At 35.6% G+C, this 22,271-nt stretch overlaps 2 protein-coding genes across 5 annotated transcripts in view; both read left to right on the top strand.

The window, feature by feature from the left end:
• The window catches only part of LOC150110083 (contactin-like), a 690,381-nt gene that overhangs the window by 12,886 nt on the left and 655,224 nt on the right, over positions 1–22,271 (top strand). The window lies entirely within an intron of this gene.
• On the top strand, positions 7,834–8,511 carry LOC150110085 (52 kDa repressor of the inhibitor of the protein kinase-like). The gene has a single exon (XM_090409905.1). The coding sequence runs from the start codon at positions 7,834–7,836 to the stop codon at positions 8,509–8,511; it is 678 nt and encodes a 225-aa protein (XP_090266031.1).

Here is a 22,271-nt window from a genome sequence, read left to right as displayed (position 1 = left end):
GTAACAGCAATAGCCGTGCCTCAGTTAACTTTGGGCTACAGCATTACCATTCATTATCCCCCCCCCCCCTCAAGACCTGGGTGACAAGAAACATCCGAGCCTCAGTAAAACTTCATGGACTACAGCATTGCTATTCATCACAAAAGCTTCCAACCTGTTTCGACCTTTATTGAGGTCAGTAGTATAGTAGCCACTTCTGAGAAGATCAAGATAAGTTAAGGAATCGTGACGTCATTGTGTCTGTGACGTCATGGGTTTGGAATTTCCCTAGGGGTCATGTGTGTCAATGGCTTCAGTTCTTGCGTTTTGTTCGCGTATGGAATTAAGGGTGATGATTAGAGATAATGATTCATGTCGTGATTGGTGTGGCACTTTGAACAAAATCAAGATCAAGATCAAGATAAGATAAGAAATCGTGTCGTGGGATTGCGTTTTTTTCAGATGTAGATAAGTGATGTAATTTGTTAGTTGTAAATAAGTGACGTTATTGTTTTGAATGAAAAAGGAAGATATTATTAGTGATTAAGGATTCGTGTCGTGATTGGTGGGACACTTTTAACGAGATCAAGATAGGATAAGGAATCGTGACATGAATGTTTGTTATTATCAGATGTAGATAAGTGACGTAATTTGTTAGTTGTAAATAAGTGACGTTATTGTTTTGAATGGAAAAGGAATATATTATTAGTGGATAAGGATTCGTGTCGTGATTGGTGGGATACTTTGAACAAAATAGGGGTAGGATGAATGGGGGACAGCAATGACAGTGTCTTGGATGTGTATTGTTATGAGTTGTAGATAAGTAAACAGTTTGCATATGGCATTATGGGTGATGGATAGTGATAAGATAGAGTTTGAAATGTTTGGAATTTCGCTGGGGCGACCCCCTTCTGTGAAGGACATCACGCGGCGTGTTTGGTTCGCATTGAGCATTGTGGGTGTTTTAGAGATAAGGAATCGTGACGTTATGTGTTTGGAAATTTCGGGGGAACATATGTCTCTGTGACATAACATCATATCTGGGTTTGCCTATGGAATTGTGGGCGATGTTTTTGAGATAAGACATCTTGGAATTTTCCCAGGTTGACACACATCCATCATTGTCGTCATGTTTTTTCTTTGGTTGTCTATAGATGGCTGTACTAATTTTCCAATACCGTTTGGGGTATTTCTTTGTTGTTAAAGTGTGGGAATTCTTAGAGTAGAGTCATTATGCGTCAATAATTAGGCTTTTCTGAATAATTTAATTATATGGTGGTGTCCCTCAAACACACACTTTTTTATTCCATAGCTCATACATATTTTATTCTATATTCATATTCTAAAGAATATGGGAATTCTTAGAGTAGAGTAGAGGCGTGATGCCGGCAGTGATTAGGCTTTTCTGAATAATTTAAATATATGTTGGTGTCCCTCAAACACACACTTTTTTTCCATAGCTCATACATATTTTATTCTATATTCATATTCTAAAGACTATGGGAATTCTTAGAGTATAGTAGAGTAGTAGCGCCAGCGTTGAGACATTTCTGAATAATTTAATTATATGCTGGTGTCCCTCAAACACACAATTTTTTTCCACAGCTCAGACATATTTTATTCTATATTCATATTCTAATTCTAATTCATATTTTATTCATAATTAATCTGAATATTTCGATTTGTCTAAAATTAAAATCTTAAAGTTTAATAAATAAATAAATCAACAAATCGTGTGTGAATTCACTGTGATTTCAAAAGTGATCTTACTTAAATATGCATAACACATCAACAACACTGTTTGTTCTTTTAAGTTTACATTTATTTCACAAATATTACTTTCATTTCTTTACACAATGGGACATCTTGGAAATATCAAGGTTTTCTGAATATTCGAAATTGCTGATTTTAAACATATATTCACGGCACAAAACACACAAGCACAAGATCTGAAGTGCAGTTGACCCTTTTTTCATTATAGGTTACTGGGGCATTTCGTTTTTACTTCACTCACCTACGTTTTTCTTTTTTTTTTCACACATTTCTGGAGAGTCTTTTCTTACCGAGAACTTTTATAAGTAGTCTAGAAATTCTAATGATAATTTAAATTTACTTACAGTCTTTCCTGAATGACTCTTCATAATGCGAATAGCTATTTCAAAATTAGTTGAATTAAATCATATCTCCACACAACAGCACAACACACAAGCTCGAAAGAACGAAATTTCTGTAAATAACCTGAAAAGCTATTAGACTTTTGTTCCCTTGGATTTTCTGTCCATTTGGTAGTCCATTAATTCCTTCACATTGGGGTTATACTATGTTTTTATTCCCACGGTAGTGAGTGTAAGCTCAAACTATCTTATCCTGACTGATATATCTGCCAGCGATCGGTAATTTCCCATCTCGCAATGCGGATTTTTTTTTTATATGAATCTTTTTTTTTCAATTGATTGGTTGTTTTTCTATTTTACTTTTAAAATTCAGTTAACTACATATTATAACCAGAATAACTGAGTAAAATAAATAAATAAATGAACTGTGTGTATGTGTGTGTATTATTTTCCCACACTGTTAATTTCATAGTTTTGTTTGTAGATAACTGAGTGACTCCGATCTGGTCATTTGTTGTCAGTCCTCGTTCTGAGTGTGGTAACATTAGTTCATTTAAAACTTTACACTAAATGATATGTATAGGTAACATATCATTTAGTGATATGTTACCTAATTCTTTTCAAGAAATATGGCAACCCTGCTTTCAGACACATGTTAAGTTTAATGTCTTTATTTTTGTTTAGTTAGGAATGCGAAAAATCCTTGTAATGTAAAAAATCCTTCTAAAATGCTAAAGAAAGAATCCTTCTAAAATGCTAAAGAAAGAAAAATAAATAAATTTCAGTTACATAAATAAGTAAGTAAGTTACTAGCTTTGGAATTGAAATGCGACTGTAAGCATTTGATGATTTAATATTTGAGCAATATAAAATATACATTTGTAAATGAACAAAGATATGTGCTGTTGTTGTTGTTGCGTTTTCCAATAAAAGTTTAAAAACATGTGACAGCAGTCGAAACTTTTTTTTTTCAAAACTTAACACATAATATTCCATTAGGGGAAAACGAAAGAAAAAAAAGTGGGGAAACTGATATCCTGTAATTAATATTTTAGAAAATTGTCTAATGCTAACTATTGATATTGTTTGAGATATCTGTAAACATTTCGCTCACATGTTCGGAAACCCCAAACTACTAATCTCTAATAGAATGTTGGTGTCATAAGAACACAGAAATACTGCACAAAACATCAAAAGGGAGGAAATTGAGTCAAGAAAAGACACGTTGTATGCTTACCTAAACATATCATTTGGTGTAAATTTTAAATGAACTAATGTTACCACACTCAGAACGAGGACTGAAAACAAATGACCGGATCGGAGTCACTCAGTTATCTACAAACAAAACTAATGAAATTAACAGTGTGGGAAAATAACACACACACACATACACACACAGTTTATTTATTTATTTATTTTACTCAGTTATTCTGGTTATAATATGTAGTTAACTGAATTTTAAAAGTAAAATAGAAAAACAACCAATCATTTGAAAAAAAAAAGATCCATATAAAAAAAAAAAATCCGCATTGAGAGACGGGAAATTACCGATCGCTGGCGGATATATTAGTCAGGATAAGACAGTTTGAGATTACACTCACTATCGTGGGAATAAAATCACAGTATGACTCCATTGTGAAGGAATTAACATACTACCAAACGGACAGAAAATCTACGGGAACAAAAGTCAAATAGCTTTTCAGGTTATTTACAGAAATTTCGGTCTTTCAAGAACGAACTTAGAAAAAAAAAAACGTAGCCATGAGTGAAGGAAAAACGAAATGCCCCAGGAACCTATAATAAAAAAAGGGTCAACTGCACTTCAGATCTTGTGCTTGTGTGTGTTTTGGACTGTGAATATATGTTTAAAATCAGCAATTTCGAATATTCAGAAAACCTCGATATTTCCAAGATATCCCATTGTGTAAAGAAATGTAAGTAATATCTGTGAAATAAATGTAAACTTAAAAGAACAAACAGTGTTGTTGATGTGTTATGCATATTTAAGTAAGATCACTTTTGAAATCACAGTGAATTCACACACGATTTGTTTATTTATTTATTTATTGAACTTTAAGATCTTCATTTTAGACAAATCAAAATATTCAGATGAATTATGAATAAAATATGAATTAGAATTAGAATATGAATATAGAATAAAATATGTCTGAGCTGTGGAAAAAAGTGTGTGTTTGAGGGACACCAGCATATAATTAAATTATTCAGAAAAACCTAAACGCTGCCGCCACTAGACTCTACTCTACTCTAAGAATTCCCATATTCTTTAGAATATGAATATAGAATAAAATATGTATGAGCTATGGAAAAAAAAAGTATATGTTTGAGAGACACCACCATATAATTAAATTATTCAGAAAAGTCTAATTAGTGCCACCATAACGACTCTACTCTAAGAATTCCCACCCTTTAACAAGAAAGAAATACCCCAAACTGTATTGGAAAATTAGCACAACCATCTATAGACAACTAAAGACAAAACATGATGACAATGACAGATGTGTGTCACCCTGGGAAAATTCCAAGATATCTTATCTCAAGAACATCGCCCACAATTCCATAGGCAAACCAAAACATCACGTTATGTCACAGAAACATATGTTACCTCGAGAAATACATAACGTCACGTTTCCTTATCTCTAAAACATCCACAATGCCGAATGCGAACCAAACACACCACGTGATGTCCCTCACAGAAGGGGGCGGCAGCGAAATTCCAAACATTCCACACTCTATCTTATCACTATCCATCACCCATAATGCCATATGCAAACTGTTTACTTATCTACAACTCATAACAATACACATCCAAGACACTGTCATTGCTGTCCCCCCATTCACCCTACCCCTATTTTGTTCAAAGTATCCCACCAATCACAACACGAATCCTTATCCCCTAATAATATCTTCCTTTTCCATTCAAAACAATGACGTCACTTATTTAAAGTCAACTAACAAATTACGTCACTTATCGACATCTGAAAACAACAGACACCCACGACACGATTCCTTATCTTATCTTGATCTTGATTTTGTTCAAAGTGCCCCACCAATCACGACACGAATCCTTATCTCTAATCATCACCCATAATTCCATACGTGAACAAAACACAAGACCTGAAGCCATTGACACACATTCCCCCAGGGAAATTCCAAACATTCCAAACCCATGGCGTCACGGACACAATGACGTCATCTTCTTATCACCCAATGACGTCACGATTCCTTATCTTATCTTATCTTGATCTTGATCTTGTCAGAAGTGGCTATGATACTACTGAGGTCTCTTCAGTGGGAGCCAGACCCAGAGGTTATACCAAGGTTGAAGCAATGCAGAACTCATATTTCCATATGCCAGTTGCCAAAAGGTGTCACACCTTATTGTTAAATTACTCTGGATTAGAGAAAGATGTTGGACGTTTTTTTTTCTTTTTTTATTCCACTTGGTTAGACTATAAATTATATATTTAGTTTAATCCTTTATCCACGTGTAAGCAAACAAAGTTTGCACCTTAGTATCTTCAGAACTGGGGCAATTCGTGGCAAAGGTGGACTAAGTTCTCTTCACTTTCCTTAGTATTCCATAATGTAAAGCACATCTCCTTGCAGACATGTTTAATGCTATGAATTATGGGAAAAGTCACTACCCAGACACCGGTTTAGCATGTTTCAAAATCGGGCAACAACACTGTTAATTATATGAAATAGATAATACTCACTGGACTTTATATCACACACACACACACACACACACACACACACACACACACACACACACACACACACACACACACACACACACACACACACACACACACACACACACACACACACACAAAAGAATATCAAGAAAGGCTATGTCAAGAATCAACAGAAAGTTTTTATTTATGATTATATGGTAGATGAACACAAACTAACGAATAAAGCCGTGTGAGGTTTGGAAATTATTAATCTGAACCCGTAATACGTGAAAATTCTGATAATCTTTTATTCTTTTTTTCTTTTCCCAATTTCCTGCAGCGTGACTAATGTTTTCAGACTGATTGTAGAGTTCAGACTGAATGCTAGGTAGTACTAGAGCGAACCTAAATAATACTTTTGAATATCTCCATATCATCTAGGGAATTATCATATTGCCAATGTTCTGTCAGCAATACGTGAATAGGAATTCTGGTGTGTAGGGTGGCTTTGCTCTGCAATGCCACAATTTGCAGAGCAAATGAATGAACTGCTCCAAAGATGAGACTCTCATAATAATAATAATAATAATAATAATAATAATAATAATAATAATAATAATAATCGTTATTGTATATTCAGTGTCCTTCTCAGTTTGAACTCATACCAGAAAAGTAAAATGAAGAGAAACATGGAGATAAAAGCTAACTCAAAACCTTTCAGATTTAGTTTACAAACATGTTAATTGCACTCTCAGTGATACTGATTTTCGTCTTTAGTCCGCAAAACTGCACCTATTCTTCCAACAGAAATGCAAATTTCAGATTTGAGAATTAATATTAATCCGAGAACATGCAGTTTTGTTAATTATTGTAATTGTTAATGAGATTGTTTCTCCAATCGAGAAACACACACACACAGAGAGAGAGAGAGAGAGAGAGAGAGATACAATCTCAACTGCATGTTCTCGGATTAATTACAAGCATGGCAAGTGTCATAATCTTTGTGGCTTTTATACCTCATATGATATATGACGGATTTAGGCACAGGCGGAGGAGGCGGCCGCCTAGGGCCCCCGCAAGGCTAGTGCCCCCCTTCCCGCACTATATATATTTTTTTAGTAAAAATTTGTAAAACTAATATTCCATTTTGTTTCAATTTTGTTTTAATTCTTGGAACTACTGTCTGTACTGTTGTTTAATTGTAACTATATAATAAAATAAATTCTATTTTCATTTTTGTTTTCCAAATCGACCGCTTCAAATAAAGGCGGTATGAACGGTTAAGGAACCAATGAAATTCTTGTAACCTTCAGTATCCTTTATCCTTTGTTCTGGTTCGGTTGTTGTAATTGTAATTATAAAATAATTGTTTTTATAAAATAATTGTTTTGAATATACAGTATATGCATATTTAATATTTTAGCCATGAAACGAACGTACTTGTCCGGGGCAGAAAAAAGAAAACGACGAAAGGAAAAAGAAAAATTATCGCTCTCTCAAAAAAACTTCTTGGTTTTTTTTTTTGACTTCATCTTCATCTAAATTTCAGAGCAACGAAGATCGTCAACCAACAACACGTGATGAACGACACGAAAAAGAAGAAGATAGTCTAAAAATGATAACATAATAGAAAACGCTGAACGAAATGAAGAAAATTCTGCGAAGGAAGAAGAAGGTGCCAAATATGACGAAACAACCGACAATGCTGAACTTGAACGAGATGTGCAAGACACAGAGGGGGAAATGCCGAAGAAGAAAAAGAACGAGGTTCTGATGCAGATCAACATAAACAACTAGACCTCCGATAATTTTCCAAAAGATATTGCCTTATGGCCGTGCAAAATATCGGAGAAAATGGTAAATTACTGTATAAATAATAAACCGTGCAATATCGGAGACATACCATCTTTAAAAGTTGAATATAATGACAGAAATCAGACGTACTACAGAAATATTTCAAGTGTTCATTTTTACTTTACTGTGAAAAACCAAATGGCACAAAAGAATATCGAGAATGGCTTATTTTTTCGGAAAGTAGCAAAATGATTTACTGCTATGTTTGCAATCTTTTTACATGTTCTATTACTAAATTTAGTACAGGATACAATGATTGGAAAAATATTAAACGCGCATTGAAAGAACATGAATGCTCTAAAGAACATATTTCCTCAATGTTGATTTTAAAAAAGAGATTGTCGATAACTGGACGTATTGATTCTCATTTGATTAATCAGATTAAAATTGAACAAAAATATTGGCGAGATGTTTTAAAAAGAATTGTAGCCACAGTAAAGTTGTTAGCAAGTTTGGGTTTAGGATTTCGGGGGCACAGAGAAGATGAAAGTGTTGGTGGTGTTAACAAAAGAGGAAATTTTATAACTTGTATAGAATATTTATCGCAGTTTGATGAGTTTATTAAAAATCATTTAGCAAGATATGATAATATCGGAAGCGGGAAGGTTAATTTCTTATCTCATACGATATGTGATGACTTTATTGCTTTAATGGGGACTGAAGTAAAGGAGAAATTAATTTTGGAAGTTAGAGAAGCTCTGTATTATTCGTTGATCGTCGATTTCACACCCGATGTGAGCCATATAGACCAGTTAACTTTTATATTGAGATATGTAAATAGTAAAGGAGATGTGTTGGAACGGTTTTTTGGTTTTCTGCAATTAAATAACCATTACGCAAAAAAAATTAGAGGAACTAGTTTTTAACAATTTAATGCTCTATCTTTAGATATAAAAAATTGTCGTGGCCAAACATACGACAATGCGGCAGATATGGCTGGCAAATATAATGGTCTACAAGCAAGAATTAAGATGTTGAACGAATCAGCAACTTTCATTCCATGTTCCACTCACACACACTTAACATTATTGGAAACTCTGCTGCAGAAGCTTTTCAAAGGCTGTTTATTATTTCGATTTCGCACAGAACGTATATAATTTTTTTTCTAAATCTACGCAACGATGGAATTTACTTACAGACAGTTTTGCCGATACAAATTCCAAAAATATTAAAAGAATCAGCGCCACAAGAAGGTCATCACGTGCTGATGCCGTATCTGCTTTGCGATTAAATTATAAACATATTATAACTGTTCTTATTAAAATAGGCGAAAATGAACTTGAAAAACCAGATAATAGATTGCAAGCCAAAACATTATCAAAATATTTCGATAAATACGAAATTACAGTGTTAACAATATTATGAGATAGATTATTGCAAAGAATAAATAACACAAGTCTTTCGTCTCAAGAAGTTCAAACACATTTGTTGCAATGTGTAAAACTTTTAAAATCTTTGCATAATTTTATAATGGATATAGGAAATAATTTTAAAACCATAGAATGACAAGCAAATCTATTAACTGATGAAACAAATTATGAAATAAACCGAATAGAGAAACAAAAAGACATTTTGATGAATTAAATACAGCATCAAATAACACGAAAACGAGACAATTCTAACAGATCGCAAATTGTTCATCGTAGAGACTCATACCATGATTTGTGATAGATTGAGTATCGAAATTTCCACCAAAATTAATATGTATTCTAATGTGTTAAGTCATTTTCAATTATTTTTTGATCACAATATGGGTAAAGACGACATAAACGATTGCAATTCTAAATTGAGAAATATATATAAGAATGATATTGAAATTAGCTATTTCAATGACGAAGTAGATCATTTCTTAAAACACATAAAAGAAGAAAATGTACAAAACAATCATTAACGGACTGCAACAACTTTTCTAAATGTAGAAACAATACTAATTTTTTTTTTTTTAACAATGCCTATTTGTAATGCTTCTGCAGAAAGATCTTTTTCCATCCTTAAGCGTGTCAAGAATTATTTAAGAAATTCATTGCGGCAAGATCGACTATCAAATTTGTCACTGATATTTATTGAAAATTCTGTATTCAAAGAATTAGAATTTGATTTATTAATTGACACATTTGCTGCTGCAAGAAGTAGAAAAGTGCCAGTATAACTTCATAAAATACTTATGTACAAAATACAGACTACCTGAATGTGATTATAATATTATCGAATTGTTCCTATAATATGTAATATACAATTAAAGTTAGCTACTTATTTATATGTGTACAAAACATTTTATAATTTTTGTTGGAAGTAATTATTGTTATGTATGTGTGTGTATGCATTGTGCAATTATGCATAAAATATTTAAAAAAAATTAAAATGAATTGTTTGTAACTTAATAATTTAAAGGGCCCCGAAAATCGCAAACGCCTCGGGCCCCTTAATGCCTAAATCCGCTACTGTTCATATCCTTAGTTGCTGATTATTTTTGTTTTCACTCTTCTGATATAAACATTCCCACCGAATGTTGCTAAAACCGTTCTTATTAGTTTCTCAACATCCATTCCTTGTTCTACTTTAAACTCGTGTCCCTTATCTAAGTCTTAGTACTCCAAGAAGAAGAATACATAGATGTACAAGAAAAAAAGAGAAGAGCCAAACAAGTTGCAATTTGCTTCCATCACAATCCCCATCTTCTTTTTGTCTTTATACTATGGCTCAAAATGGTTTCAAGAACATTATCATTACGGCGACTGCGGAGGACTTTTTGCCAGCGAAGGTTGGTCGATTGATAGAGCCTCTGCTACTAATGACTCAGCAAAAGGTTCAGCAAGTTTGAGCGCGGTTAATAGTTGGAAGGAGTCAATCGTTCGATGCTGTTGGCACACTCTCCCTCAGTGAGTCTTTGGACTCCCCGGAGGTGTCACATAATAATAATAATAATCTCAAAAGGATTTTTAAAGGTCCAGAAGCAAGAAATTTGTATTATGTCCAGATGGCAGTCAGATCTCTTGCCAGATCTTGTCAGATCTTTTTGGTCATAACTTTTTGTTCACTCTGCTTTCGTCTCTTTTGCACTTGGATACTTTGCATATTATTTTTATGGCTGTATAGCCTACTCTCTTGTATAATGAAACATGTGGAGCATTCATGACTAAATATACACACATAACCACAGTAATAAGATTTTTTATAAGAAAATATTTCGTCCTAAGTAAATATTTCATCTTCAACACGGAATTGAAAACCCAAACCATAGGATTCATTGGAAGAAAACTAAACTTCTACATAGATCTTCATATAAACATGGACGTTTATATTAAGAAATTGCTGAAGCCCTGCGTCACAGCCTAATTTTGAACCGTAATGACGTTCTTCTCTCCCTAAAGTCTGGGAAATTGTCATCCTAAATTTTGTAAAATAATTTTATATGTTATCTCATTTTAATGTAATCTTTTTTTCTTTTCTTTTCTTTTCTTTTTTTTTTTACAGATATATTTTAATTTAATTGTAAGTGGGGGGTTTCTGTGGTTTAGAAGTTCATAAGGCCATTAATAAGGCCGCATTTGGACTATTGTTCACAGATCTGGTCGCCAGGATTTCTTGGTGATGCGGAAGTGGTGGAGAGGATTCAGAGGCGGGTTACAGAGATTGTTGCAGATCTGTGGGATGTTCCCTATGAGGATAGATTGATGATCTGTGGGCTCCAAAACTAGCTGATAGACGTAGGAGAGGAGATATGATAGAGGTATTTAAATTGTTAAAGGGATTTTACAGGATTAATACTGATGATATTCTTAAGACCAGTGCAAGATGTGAGAGAACGAGGGACCATCCCTGGAGATTGTGTAAGAGTGTGGTTAACAAGGGTATTAGGACTAGATTTTTTACTTGGAGGGTTGTGAATAGGTGGAATGCTTTGCCAGAGGTGGTTTGAATGCTTCAACTGTGAATGAATTTAAGGAGAGGTATGACAGGTATTGTGTAAATAATGGTTAGTGTGTCAATGTCGGGTCTCCCGCGATGAGTCTTTTGACTCCATGGAGACACCGTTAAAATAATAATAATAATAATAATAATAATAATAATAATAATAATAATAATAATAATAATAATAATAATAATAATATTCCGGTAATTGGACCACATTTTTTAATTTAATTTAATTTTTTTTTATTAATCTAAAAGCACAATAAAGAACTAAAACCGGACAAGTTTCGTAAGTCGTTTGAATTACATTTTCAGGGGTAAAAGGTAACTGAAAGTTAAAACAACAAAAAAGAGAAATTAATAGTTCATACTATACAGTTGTAGTCGTCTGACTGACTGTTTATAAAATTAAAAAATCAGAATCTGATTCTTATAAATAATAAAGAAAATTATTAATATTCACTGTTTGTCAGTAGAATATTAATTTGGAGTTGCTCAAGCCACGATAAGTTTTACTATCTATTATAGTGCCAAAAAATCGCTTCCATTTTGGTAATAATTTAATTATCAAAATTCTTAATCATTAATTATATTAATGATCGACTAACGAGGTTGTTAGTAGCCTTTGTTGCGATTTTTATGTTATACAACTTACGAAGGTAAAATGACAGTGAGAATAAGAACAATTAATATGCGGTGTAGTTTTTTCGAAAATGATTTGTTGTCGGGAAAGCAATATGTATGCAAAGTAAGAGTGGTATCAGATTGAAGAATGAGAAAAAATACAATTGTAAAAACAGAAGAGACTGAAAGCAAAAGCGGTAGTTGCGGAAACGGAAGAGATCATTACCAACAGTACTACTTCTTCTTCTTCTTCTTCTGCAGCTTCTCCCACTTAAGTGGGGTCACTGTTTATAATGAGTCTCCTCCACACCTTCCTGTCTTGGGCTGTCACCACATCCAAGTTCTTCATCTTCAAGTCCTCTTCTACCAGCTCCCTCCATCTCTTCTTTGGCCGCCCACGCTTCCGCCTTCCTTGCACATCCATCTGCATGACCCTTCTTCCCACATATTCGTCCTCCCTCCTCATGACATGACCAAACCATCTCAACCTTGCCTCCTGTATTTTCGCTCCTAAGTTCGTAACTTTCACTGTTCCCCTGACATAGTCATTTCTCAGACAATCCTTTCTGGTCACACCGCACAGCCAACTAAGCATTCTCATCTCTGCTACTTCCATCCTACTGATGTTATTTTTCCTCAGGGCCACAGTTTCTATAGCATATGTCGTAGCTGGCCTCACTACTGTCCTATAAATTTTGCCTTTCAGATTGATCGGCACCCTCTTATCGCATAACACTCCAGCCATCTCCCTCCAGTTCCTCCAACCCGCTTGTATCCTGCATCCCACTTCCTTCTCAGCTCCTCCATCTTCTTCCACTGCTGAACCTAAGTATCTAAAGTCTCTCACCTTCCTGATGACATTTCCTTCCAGCTCCAGATCTGTCTCCTGGCTGCCGCCGCCCACTTCGCAACACATATACTCTGTCTTACTTCTGCTCAGTGTCATACCTCTCTCTTCCAGTAGTTTTCTCCATCTTTCCAGTTTGGTTCCCGCTTCTTCTCTTGAATCTACACACAGCAAGATGTCATCTGCATACAACATTGTCCAAGGCGCATCTTCTCTCACCTCCTCTGTTACCACCTCCATCACAATATTAAACAGAAACGGACTTAATGCTGACCCTTGATGCAAGCCAACTGTTACTTGAAAACTTTCTGTCTGTCCCAAACAGGTCCGAACACTTGTCTTCACATTTCTGTACATTTCCCGCACCAACCTGACATATTTCTCCGGCACCTTCTTCTCCCTCAGACACCTCCAGACTTCTTGCCTTGGCACTCTATCGTATGCTTTCTCCAGATCAATAAATACCAGATGTAGCTCTCTTTGTTTCTCTCGATATTTTTCCATCATCATCATCACAAACAGTACTACTGCCAAAGGAAAATTACTAAAAACAGCTAAACCTTAAAAAATAAAATAAAATAAAATAATAATAAAAAAAACTAGAAAAGAATTGAAAAGGAGTTGAAAATAAAAATTTGAAGCTAAAATTTTAGAAGTAATAGCAGATACTTTTCAGTTATTTAACTCAAGATGAAGTGATACTTGTGTAATACTTTAAGTGGCTAAAGACATCTTCTAAGTGGTCTTCTGCGCTTAATTCACCCGGGGTTTCACTTAGATTTTCAGCTTTATTATATGTGACCATCGTTCCAATATTACTCAGTATAGATGCTGGTAAATGATAGTCATTTAATGCCCCGAGCAATTTCTTAAATAGATTCATTCCAGATGCATCTCTGTATTTTCATACTCCAGCCCAGAGTAGCTCAGTGTTTTCTATATTTATCCATTTATTTAAGTGGAAAATATTGTTCTGGTATTCAGCAGCAGCAACATCTTTGTCTGTTTTAGTGGTATTTCTAAGATGGGAGTAATAGGTTCTTTTATGTGTTTTAGGGTATTCTCAACGGAAAAAGAAGAGATCATTCTTAAAATGTTCACGTTTTCCGGCAACATTTGCTTAAACTGTTTGAACAGACCAAGAAGAAACTGTCTTGCTCTATTTCTAAGATAGTGCTTATCATTTCGTGTTATTTTCTTTTGTATCATCAACTCTGAAAATTTTCTTTCAAATATGTAACCAAGATTTGGTTTGGGATCCAGTTAGTAATCAATCTCTGACTCTAGAGGGGTCGACTCTGAATGATGGTAGCACTAACATATTAGCAATAGATATTTTCTAAGCCTTTTCTCGACCGGTTCCCGAATTAATCTATTTCGGTTTTTTTGTCCCGTAAACTCAAGAAAATCGACCGTGGAACCCACACTATTATCAGATATTAAAAAAAAATTGTGTTAGGGACTTAAGGTGAGGCACCACAAGATGACGATACTTGTTAACTGTCTTCTTCACTGCATACCGATTAATTAGTGCTAGCCGTTGACCAGCTGTCCCTGATTGGCTACCAGTGGATACTTAACTGCCCACTTCAAAAGTTAGATAGGGCTAAAAACGGAAAACGGCCTTGCCTACTCCCTATGTGGGAACAAAAAGGCGTTAGCTGATTTTTTTCCCTGAATCAAACGAGAAAGGTCTTCAAATAATCTCGTCTTATCCACACTGTTAGATTCGAAAATCTGTTAACTTGCTGAACTTAAACTAGAACAGGATGCAAAAATTAAAGGTACAACAAATTCCTTTCATCTTTGTACATCTCCCACAAAATTTGAGCTTTGTAACATTTCTCAGTCACATTCACGACTGCGAGGTGAGTTTACAATTCCAACCACTGGCTGAGAATTCTGTCTACTGCAGGTTCAGTGGAGATCCACCTCGTTTTACAATTGCTTACAATTTCTAGAGGAGCATCAGTTTCATTGATAGCTTCTTTTTCCTCTGCGCGTTTTTCCCGCTTCCATTGCAGGGTCCGCGTGTTACATAGATACGAAGTTTGTTAGTACAACCCCCAGCTGGTCTGTCGCCGAGCCTGCTGCTGAGGGGAAAATGTAGAAGCGTGTGTTCATGGGACCGGTTTGCCTGTTTATGGGAGGAAAAACCCCAGATAAACTAGGGAAAAAGCTCTGCTGTCCATGCCCAAGACTGGCTAACTTGGCTATGACTGAGAAAGATCCTTAAGCTTCTCACGTCGTCGACGGGAATCGAACCTAGGACACTCCTTCCCCAGGCATATGGTTGCAAAGCATATAGCCACTAGGCTAATAGCATGGACTGTTTCATTGATAGCTTGATACAGCTATTTGTACTCTGCTTGTCTTGAAGAAGAATATGAAAACCACTTATATGTTTCGGAACTAAAAATTTTAATTTTTTTTGGAGAGACTCTGCACATAGGTGAGACAGTGCCAGTTACAATGCATTGCATACACATCTAATTAAGATTAATGAGATAATATATGCCTTCAGTTATTCATAAACGCCGTTATTGACACTACCCATAACATTGCCGTTGTCTGTGCCAATTGCACCGAGATTTTTAATGTCCAGTTTCTTCGTCAAGAGCTCTTTTTTCAATGCAGCTACAATACCACTAGCATCACACTTTTCTGGAACCATCATGCTCAGAAATGAATGCATAATTTTGTTGAATTTCTTGCTATGCTGCCTTCAAAGTTCACTATCTCATCAGACTTCTTCACAAGCAGGCCTGATTGGCTGAGTGGTCAGCATATTCGCTCTCCAGCCAAAAGGCTTTGGTTCGAATCTGCCATGGGCATGGATGTTTGTGATTATCTGTGAAAATACTAGTGGTGGTGGTGGTGGTCGGTACATGGCATTGGTGTAGTTGCAGTTCGTTGTAGTTGGTGGATTGAGTGGTAGAGACAGAGAGGTGTAGAGTAGATGCCCTTTCTCGATGAGTCTTTGGTCTCCCTGGAGGGAGTACAGTAACGAGGGTATGAAGCGCCAGTGGCAAGTGTCTAGCGTGTGCCTCCACAACCAAAAAATGACAAATACTTTGAAAAATTTAAATGTAACAAGTTAAATTTTACTAAATGCAATATGTTAAATACTGACTATTGACCTCAATAAAATGAGTTGCAATGTGTTGCAGAATTTGTGTGTCTAAAGCGGCGTATTGCCGAAATTTAAAAATTCAGTATAAAATAGCGGCCTTTTATATCTATTTATTTATTTTTATTTTGTACCTTTTTTACGTTTTGCGTCCCAAACCTAGTTGCGCCCGTGCCAGGCGCCTCTTTCGCCACGCCCTCGTTACGGCACTGCCTGGAAGTGTCACGTAATAATAATAATAATAATTAATTATATGAAGAGCCAAAGGCTTCAATTCGGCGACATGAACTTATTTAAGTTAAGGGATATTATATCCTATACTGTTTCTTAGCCGAATAAGAAACTCAAAGAGTATCTCATGCCAAATATAGAAACTATATAAAGTTCGGCGATTCCAAGCGTAAGCAAATACCTGGATAGTGCAGCACCTGATCCTTGAAGGTAGTGCAAGCTGAGGCAACTCATAGAAAGGATGGAGCAAGCTCCGATCACTATTCTTGATATTTGCCCATAATGGAAACTTAACTCCTAGGAGCTGTATTATTGTTCAACATTATGAGAGAAAGTTACTACCCAGACCGGTTTCGACCTTTTTTGAGGTCTCATCAGTGAGTAACTTTATATAGTTTCTATATTCGGCATGAAACTCTTTGAGTTTCTTATTCGGCTAAGAAACAATATGGGATATAATATCCCTTAACTTAAATAATAATAATATTTGCTAAGCTGCCTTCAAAGTTCGCTGTCTCATCAAACTTCTTCATAAGCATATTTGTAATAGGAACAGCCCAGTGCCGGATTTACGTATAAGCTGAAAAAGCTACAGCTTAGGGCCTCGCAATCTGCCGGGGCCTCAAATAAAAAAAAACAAAAACACCAGCTAATGTAATTTAAAACAGTAGGAGCCTCCTGGTTTTGTATAGCCTAGGGTGTCAGCAAGTCTAAATCCAGCCCTGAACAGCCTTATATGGAACTGCAACAAGATGTTTCTTAGTTTCACTGTGCTTTACAAGCTGACAGTGGCCTTATGTAGTGTCACCAGGAACTTCGCAGAGACATTTACTAAACATTCCCATTTGCAATCCACTCCTCCTAATTTTTTTGCTTGTAAGCTTTATTTGTCTCTTTGCTCATTTTTGAAGGAGGGCATGTATCTCTTTACTGCAACGAATTATGATTAGTCTCTGAAAACTTCCCACTTGCTATCATAACTACCAACTTGAACACTGTGCAACAGACTAACTTTAGCAGCGCTATCAACTTCAAGGTGGCTAAACGGCACTGTCGGGCCACGTGACTGACTGACGTCATCGTTTGTTCGAAACATGTATGATACTCGCACCAAACGTACAATGCAATTCTTTATTCAATGCGAACATCTGGAAAACTTTTAAAACTATTTATTTAAAAGTACGTTATAAAACCAACTAAAAAGAGCTGAGACAAGTTCTGGAGGAGTTCGATTTGAAGCCAGGGAAGAAAAAAAGGAGCTAAATCTAGCTACAAAAAAAAAAAAAAAAGCTAAATTGGCAGCACTGATCGACAGAGAGTGAAAGGGACAGTGATTGTCGATACGAAGACTGCAGTTGTTGGAATGCAAGAGCTGTAGAATGAGATGAGGCGCATGCAAATTGAGATTATGCAATTTATAGATTTATATGGGGAGAAAAGGTGTTGAATGACAAGATTGACTGTGTAAGGAGATGCTGTTATTAAAGACGTGAGAGTGAGAAAGAGTACTCGAGGTTCGCTTTCCAGGAGGGAGAATGAGTGGGCAATGTTTTGGATATGAGAAGTAAGCATATGAGGAGTGAACGGTGGTGGGACAGGATTCAGGTGGGCACAAAGAGTATGTAAGGATCAATATCAGGAGATTAACACACTAACCATCCTTTGTACATTATTCATTAACTTCCTAGAAGGAAATTAATGAGAAATTAGTTAATTAATTAACTTAATGAGAGTTATGGAGAAGTCACAGGTGAGGGATAGCATGGGTATGACTAGGAATTCAATAGAAATGAATTCCTATGATTATTTCCAGCCAGGAGTATCAGAATTAAAGGAGATGAAATTACTGCATTGATTGAGTTTATTTGCTGGAAAATAGTTGAAATTATTATTATTATTATTATTATTATTATTATTCAGGCCTCCTGGAGTCAAAAGACTCATCATGGGAGGTCCTCCCTAGAAAAGACTGTTCTTGCTCTCACCACCACTCTATCATACAATGCATTCCACAGTTCAAACACACTCCATGCAAAGAAACCATTCCTCACCCTCTTGCTCACAGCTTCCTTTCGTAACTTCCAGGGATGGCCCCTCATTGCTCCTCACAATTCCACCAAGCGAAAGAACTCCCCAGTGTCAACCTTTAACTACCTCTCAACAGTTTAAAAGTCTCAATCATATCACCTCTCCTTCTTCTATCTACCAAACTCTGCAGTCCACATTCCCTCAGCCGATCCTCATAACTAACATTGTACAGTCTTGACACCATATTATAAGTGATACATTGTTGGATGAGAATGCTATCCCGATGGGAATAGAAATGGAAGGGTATGATGTTTTTTTATGAAGAGAGGAGATTGCTGCTGCTGTTGAATTATGTCTGCACAAGGTTAAGATACGAGGTAAAAATGGTGGCAGTAGTTTGGAAGCAGTGTGGTGTGTAGCAGAGGTTATCGATCTGTACCTATCATCCTATTAGGATGAGATATTTGGTTGGGTATTGCTATACGCTATGGAATGTGGAGGGCAGAGACAAAGAAATGTATAGACCAGTTGCCTTAGTGAAGAAGAGAAGGGTGATTATTATGAGTGATTTTAATTATGGTGATATTGATTGGAATGAAGAGAGATTATCAGAGAATAAGGAAAATGAATTACTTGAGTTCTTAAGGGTCTACTATCTTAGACAATATGTAATGGAGGGCACAGAATGGTTGAGAGTCCTAGATGTGATCATATCATCAAAGTATTTGCTTGTGAATAGAATGTTTTATCTTCTATTTGACAAGACTTTGGATTACAGTCAATCCTTAAAGAAATTATCCTGTCATTGACAGAGTTGCAGTTCAATACTAATTTGCATATACATTTTTTGACGATTATTGCTACTCCGTTTTTGCTTGTAGAATGATGCCTAGAGAAATAAATGGTATTGCCTAGCTTGACTCTTAGATCAAGAATAAATAAAATGAAAACAAAAATAATGAAAATAAATAACAAGCAAAAATAAGATATATTAGGTGATGTTTCAAATTTTAGAAATAGTGGAGAACTTTAATTACCTAGGATCAATAATAAACAGGAAGGAGCAGAGAAAGATATAAAATCTAAGATAGTGCAAAGAGAATTTTAAACTGTTAGGGAAAATATGGAGATCAAAGGAAATAATTATAAAAAACACAAAATCAAATTATTTAATACAAGTATTAAATCAGTTCTACTCTATGCATCAAAAACATGGAGAAAAACAACAAAAGCAGTCAGGAAAAAACTGCAAGGTTTTGTAAATAAATGCTTAAGAAGAATTCTACAAATAAAATGGTCAGAAAAGTGGCACACTCTCACTCGAAGTGTCTCACTCCCTGGAGTGTCACATAATAATAATAATAATAATAATAAAGATTTATGGCAAAAAAACTGAATAAATACCAATAATGTTTTCAAATACTTCAAATATTTTAAATGACATCAATCAGTGGAGATGGATTGGTCATGTACTAAGAAAACTTGAAAAAAGACAATAGTCAAGTGTGCATTAGAGTGGAATCCACAAGGAAATGAAAAGAGAGGTAGACAAAATGTGAGCTGGCAGAGAGGAGTAGAAGAAGAGCTCAGAAAGACTGGAAAGAACTGGACATGTGAAGAGAGAAGTGCAAAACAGAGTCAGATGGGGATCCATTGTCTAGGCCCTATGTTCTCAATGAAATGAAGAGGAATAAGTAAGTAATATATTCTGCAATGGTCATCATCCTACAATTTTCACCATCCAGTATCATCCTTCTATAATCTTTATTTTTTTTTTTCAATGGCCATATACTGAGTCCCTCAAAACAATGCACACACTTCAGCAAAAAAAAAATCCTGTATAAAAATTGAAATACTAAATTTATGCAGACATCAAGGAATGAATACAAGTTACCTTTGACTTCTACAATTACATAAGGTGCTCAGAGTGGTTACCATTAGCGTCCAGACACTTATTATTATGGCAAACTATTGCTTGGGTGACATTGGGCAAAGTGTCCAGTGGGATTGCTGCGCATGCCGTTTCAATTTCTTTCTGAAGGGCCACCAGTGTAGCTGGTTTTCTACACTGGTGAAAACCAGTGTAGAAGTCCAAGGGTGTTAAATCAGGAGAATGAGTGTGTGTGTGTGTGGGGGGAGAACTCAACTGCACCTCTTCATCCTAGCCATTGTCCCTGCAAACCCTCCTCGAGGTAAGCTCTCACGTCTCAGTGGTAGTGTTGTGGTGTGCCATCTTGTTGGAAGAGAAATTGATCATTCCCATAAAGTGCATGAATGGCCAGTAAAATGGATGTGTGTAGCATGTCTAAGTACACTTGCCCAGTAACAGTACCTTCAAAGAAGAATGGTCCTATTAAATCCCTAGATGACAATCCACACCATACATTGAGCCCTGGTAAATTGACTGCCTTGTCCACACAAATGCCCAGATTTTCTTGAGCCCAGTAAACATAATTATGCCGATTCGCTGTTCCTTCTTCTTCTTCGTCTATGATCTCTTATGCTTTTAAGTGTCGAGATTTTGCCAAAGAGATTTCCATGCTGTCCTGTCCAAGGTTTGTTGTTTTGCTTCTTTCCAGTTAATTCCCTTCTTTTCCAATTTTTCTTTAATTTACTTTTGCCAACCTTTCCTGGGTCTGCCTATGTTTCTTTTTCCTATTTTCTGGCTTTCGTATACAGTTTTTGCTATTCTTCCTTCTTCCATTTGATTGAGATGTCCAAACCATCTCATTTGGGCTTGTGTTATGAATTGATTCAGAGGTGCAACTTGAAGGCTGTCTCTTATGGTTTGAGTTCTTATTCGGTCTAGTCTTGTTTTTTGTGCCACTTTCCTGAGATATTTCATTTCAATTGTTTATAGTTTATTTGTGTTTCCTGTTGTTAAACACCAAGACTCACAACTGTATGTTAATGTTGGTAGAAACACTGAACAGTACACTTCCATTTTGGTATTTTGGGTGACTTCTTTCTTATCTAGGAGTGGGCCTTTCATTGCATAGAATAGCTTTGTTCCCCCTCTTATCCTGTTGTTAATTTCTGTGTCTAGTCTACCATCTTCTTGTATATATGATCCCAAGTATTTAAAGGAGTGGACTTGTTCCAGTTGGTGATTCTCTATTTTTATTGTGCGTTTTTGTTGGTTTCTTGATATGATCATTGGTTTAGTTTTATTTATATTTATGGTCATATTCCTTTTCTTTGTTTCTTCATGCCAAATGTTGATATTGTACTGCAGATCTTCAGCTGTATTCGCTAGAATCACTGCATCATCTGCAAAAGCCATATGTGAAATCCTGGTTTCTTTCAGTTTCCTGTATCCTAAGTGGAACTTTTTTGTTTTTGTTTGGCATGCATTTAAAATTTCATCCATTACTACGACGAAGAGAAGAGGGCTGAGGATACAGCCTTGCCTCACTCCTACATTTGTTTCAAATTCTTTTGATCTATTATTACAGGTTCTTACATAATTTCTATTACTTTTGTAGAGGCTTTGTATGGCTACTATTAAGTTATCTTGTATCTTGTTTTTCTTTAATGTCTGCCATATTAAGTGTCTGGGAACTCGGTCAAAGGCCTTTTCAAAATCTATAAAACACGAATGTAGTTCTTTTCCATATTCCAATGTTTTCTCTGATATTTGTCTAAGACTGAAGATAAGATCCTGTGTGCTTCTATTTTTTCGAAAGCCATATTGCATTTCATCCAGTGTGTCCTCTATTTGATTCCTAAACCTCGCTTCTAAAATGCGGGTATATAATTTTCCTGGAATGCTTAAAAGCGAAATTCCTCTATGGTTTTCACATTTGCGTTTGTCTCCTTTCTTAAATATAGGGATTATTATAGCTACTTCCCAG

Source organism: Typopeltis vanoorti, chromosome 1 (assembly GCF_054136105.1).
Source record: "Typopeltis vanoorti isolate ZY-2024b chromosome 1, IOZ_Tvanoo_1.0, whole genome shotgun sequence".
Taxonomy (NCBI): Eukaryota; Metazoa; Arthropoda; class Arachnida; order Uropygi; family Thelyphonidae; genus Typopeltis; species Typopeltis vanoorti.
Note: the sequence above shows the minus strand (reverse complement) of the source record. Positions and strands in the feature narration are given on the sequence as shown.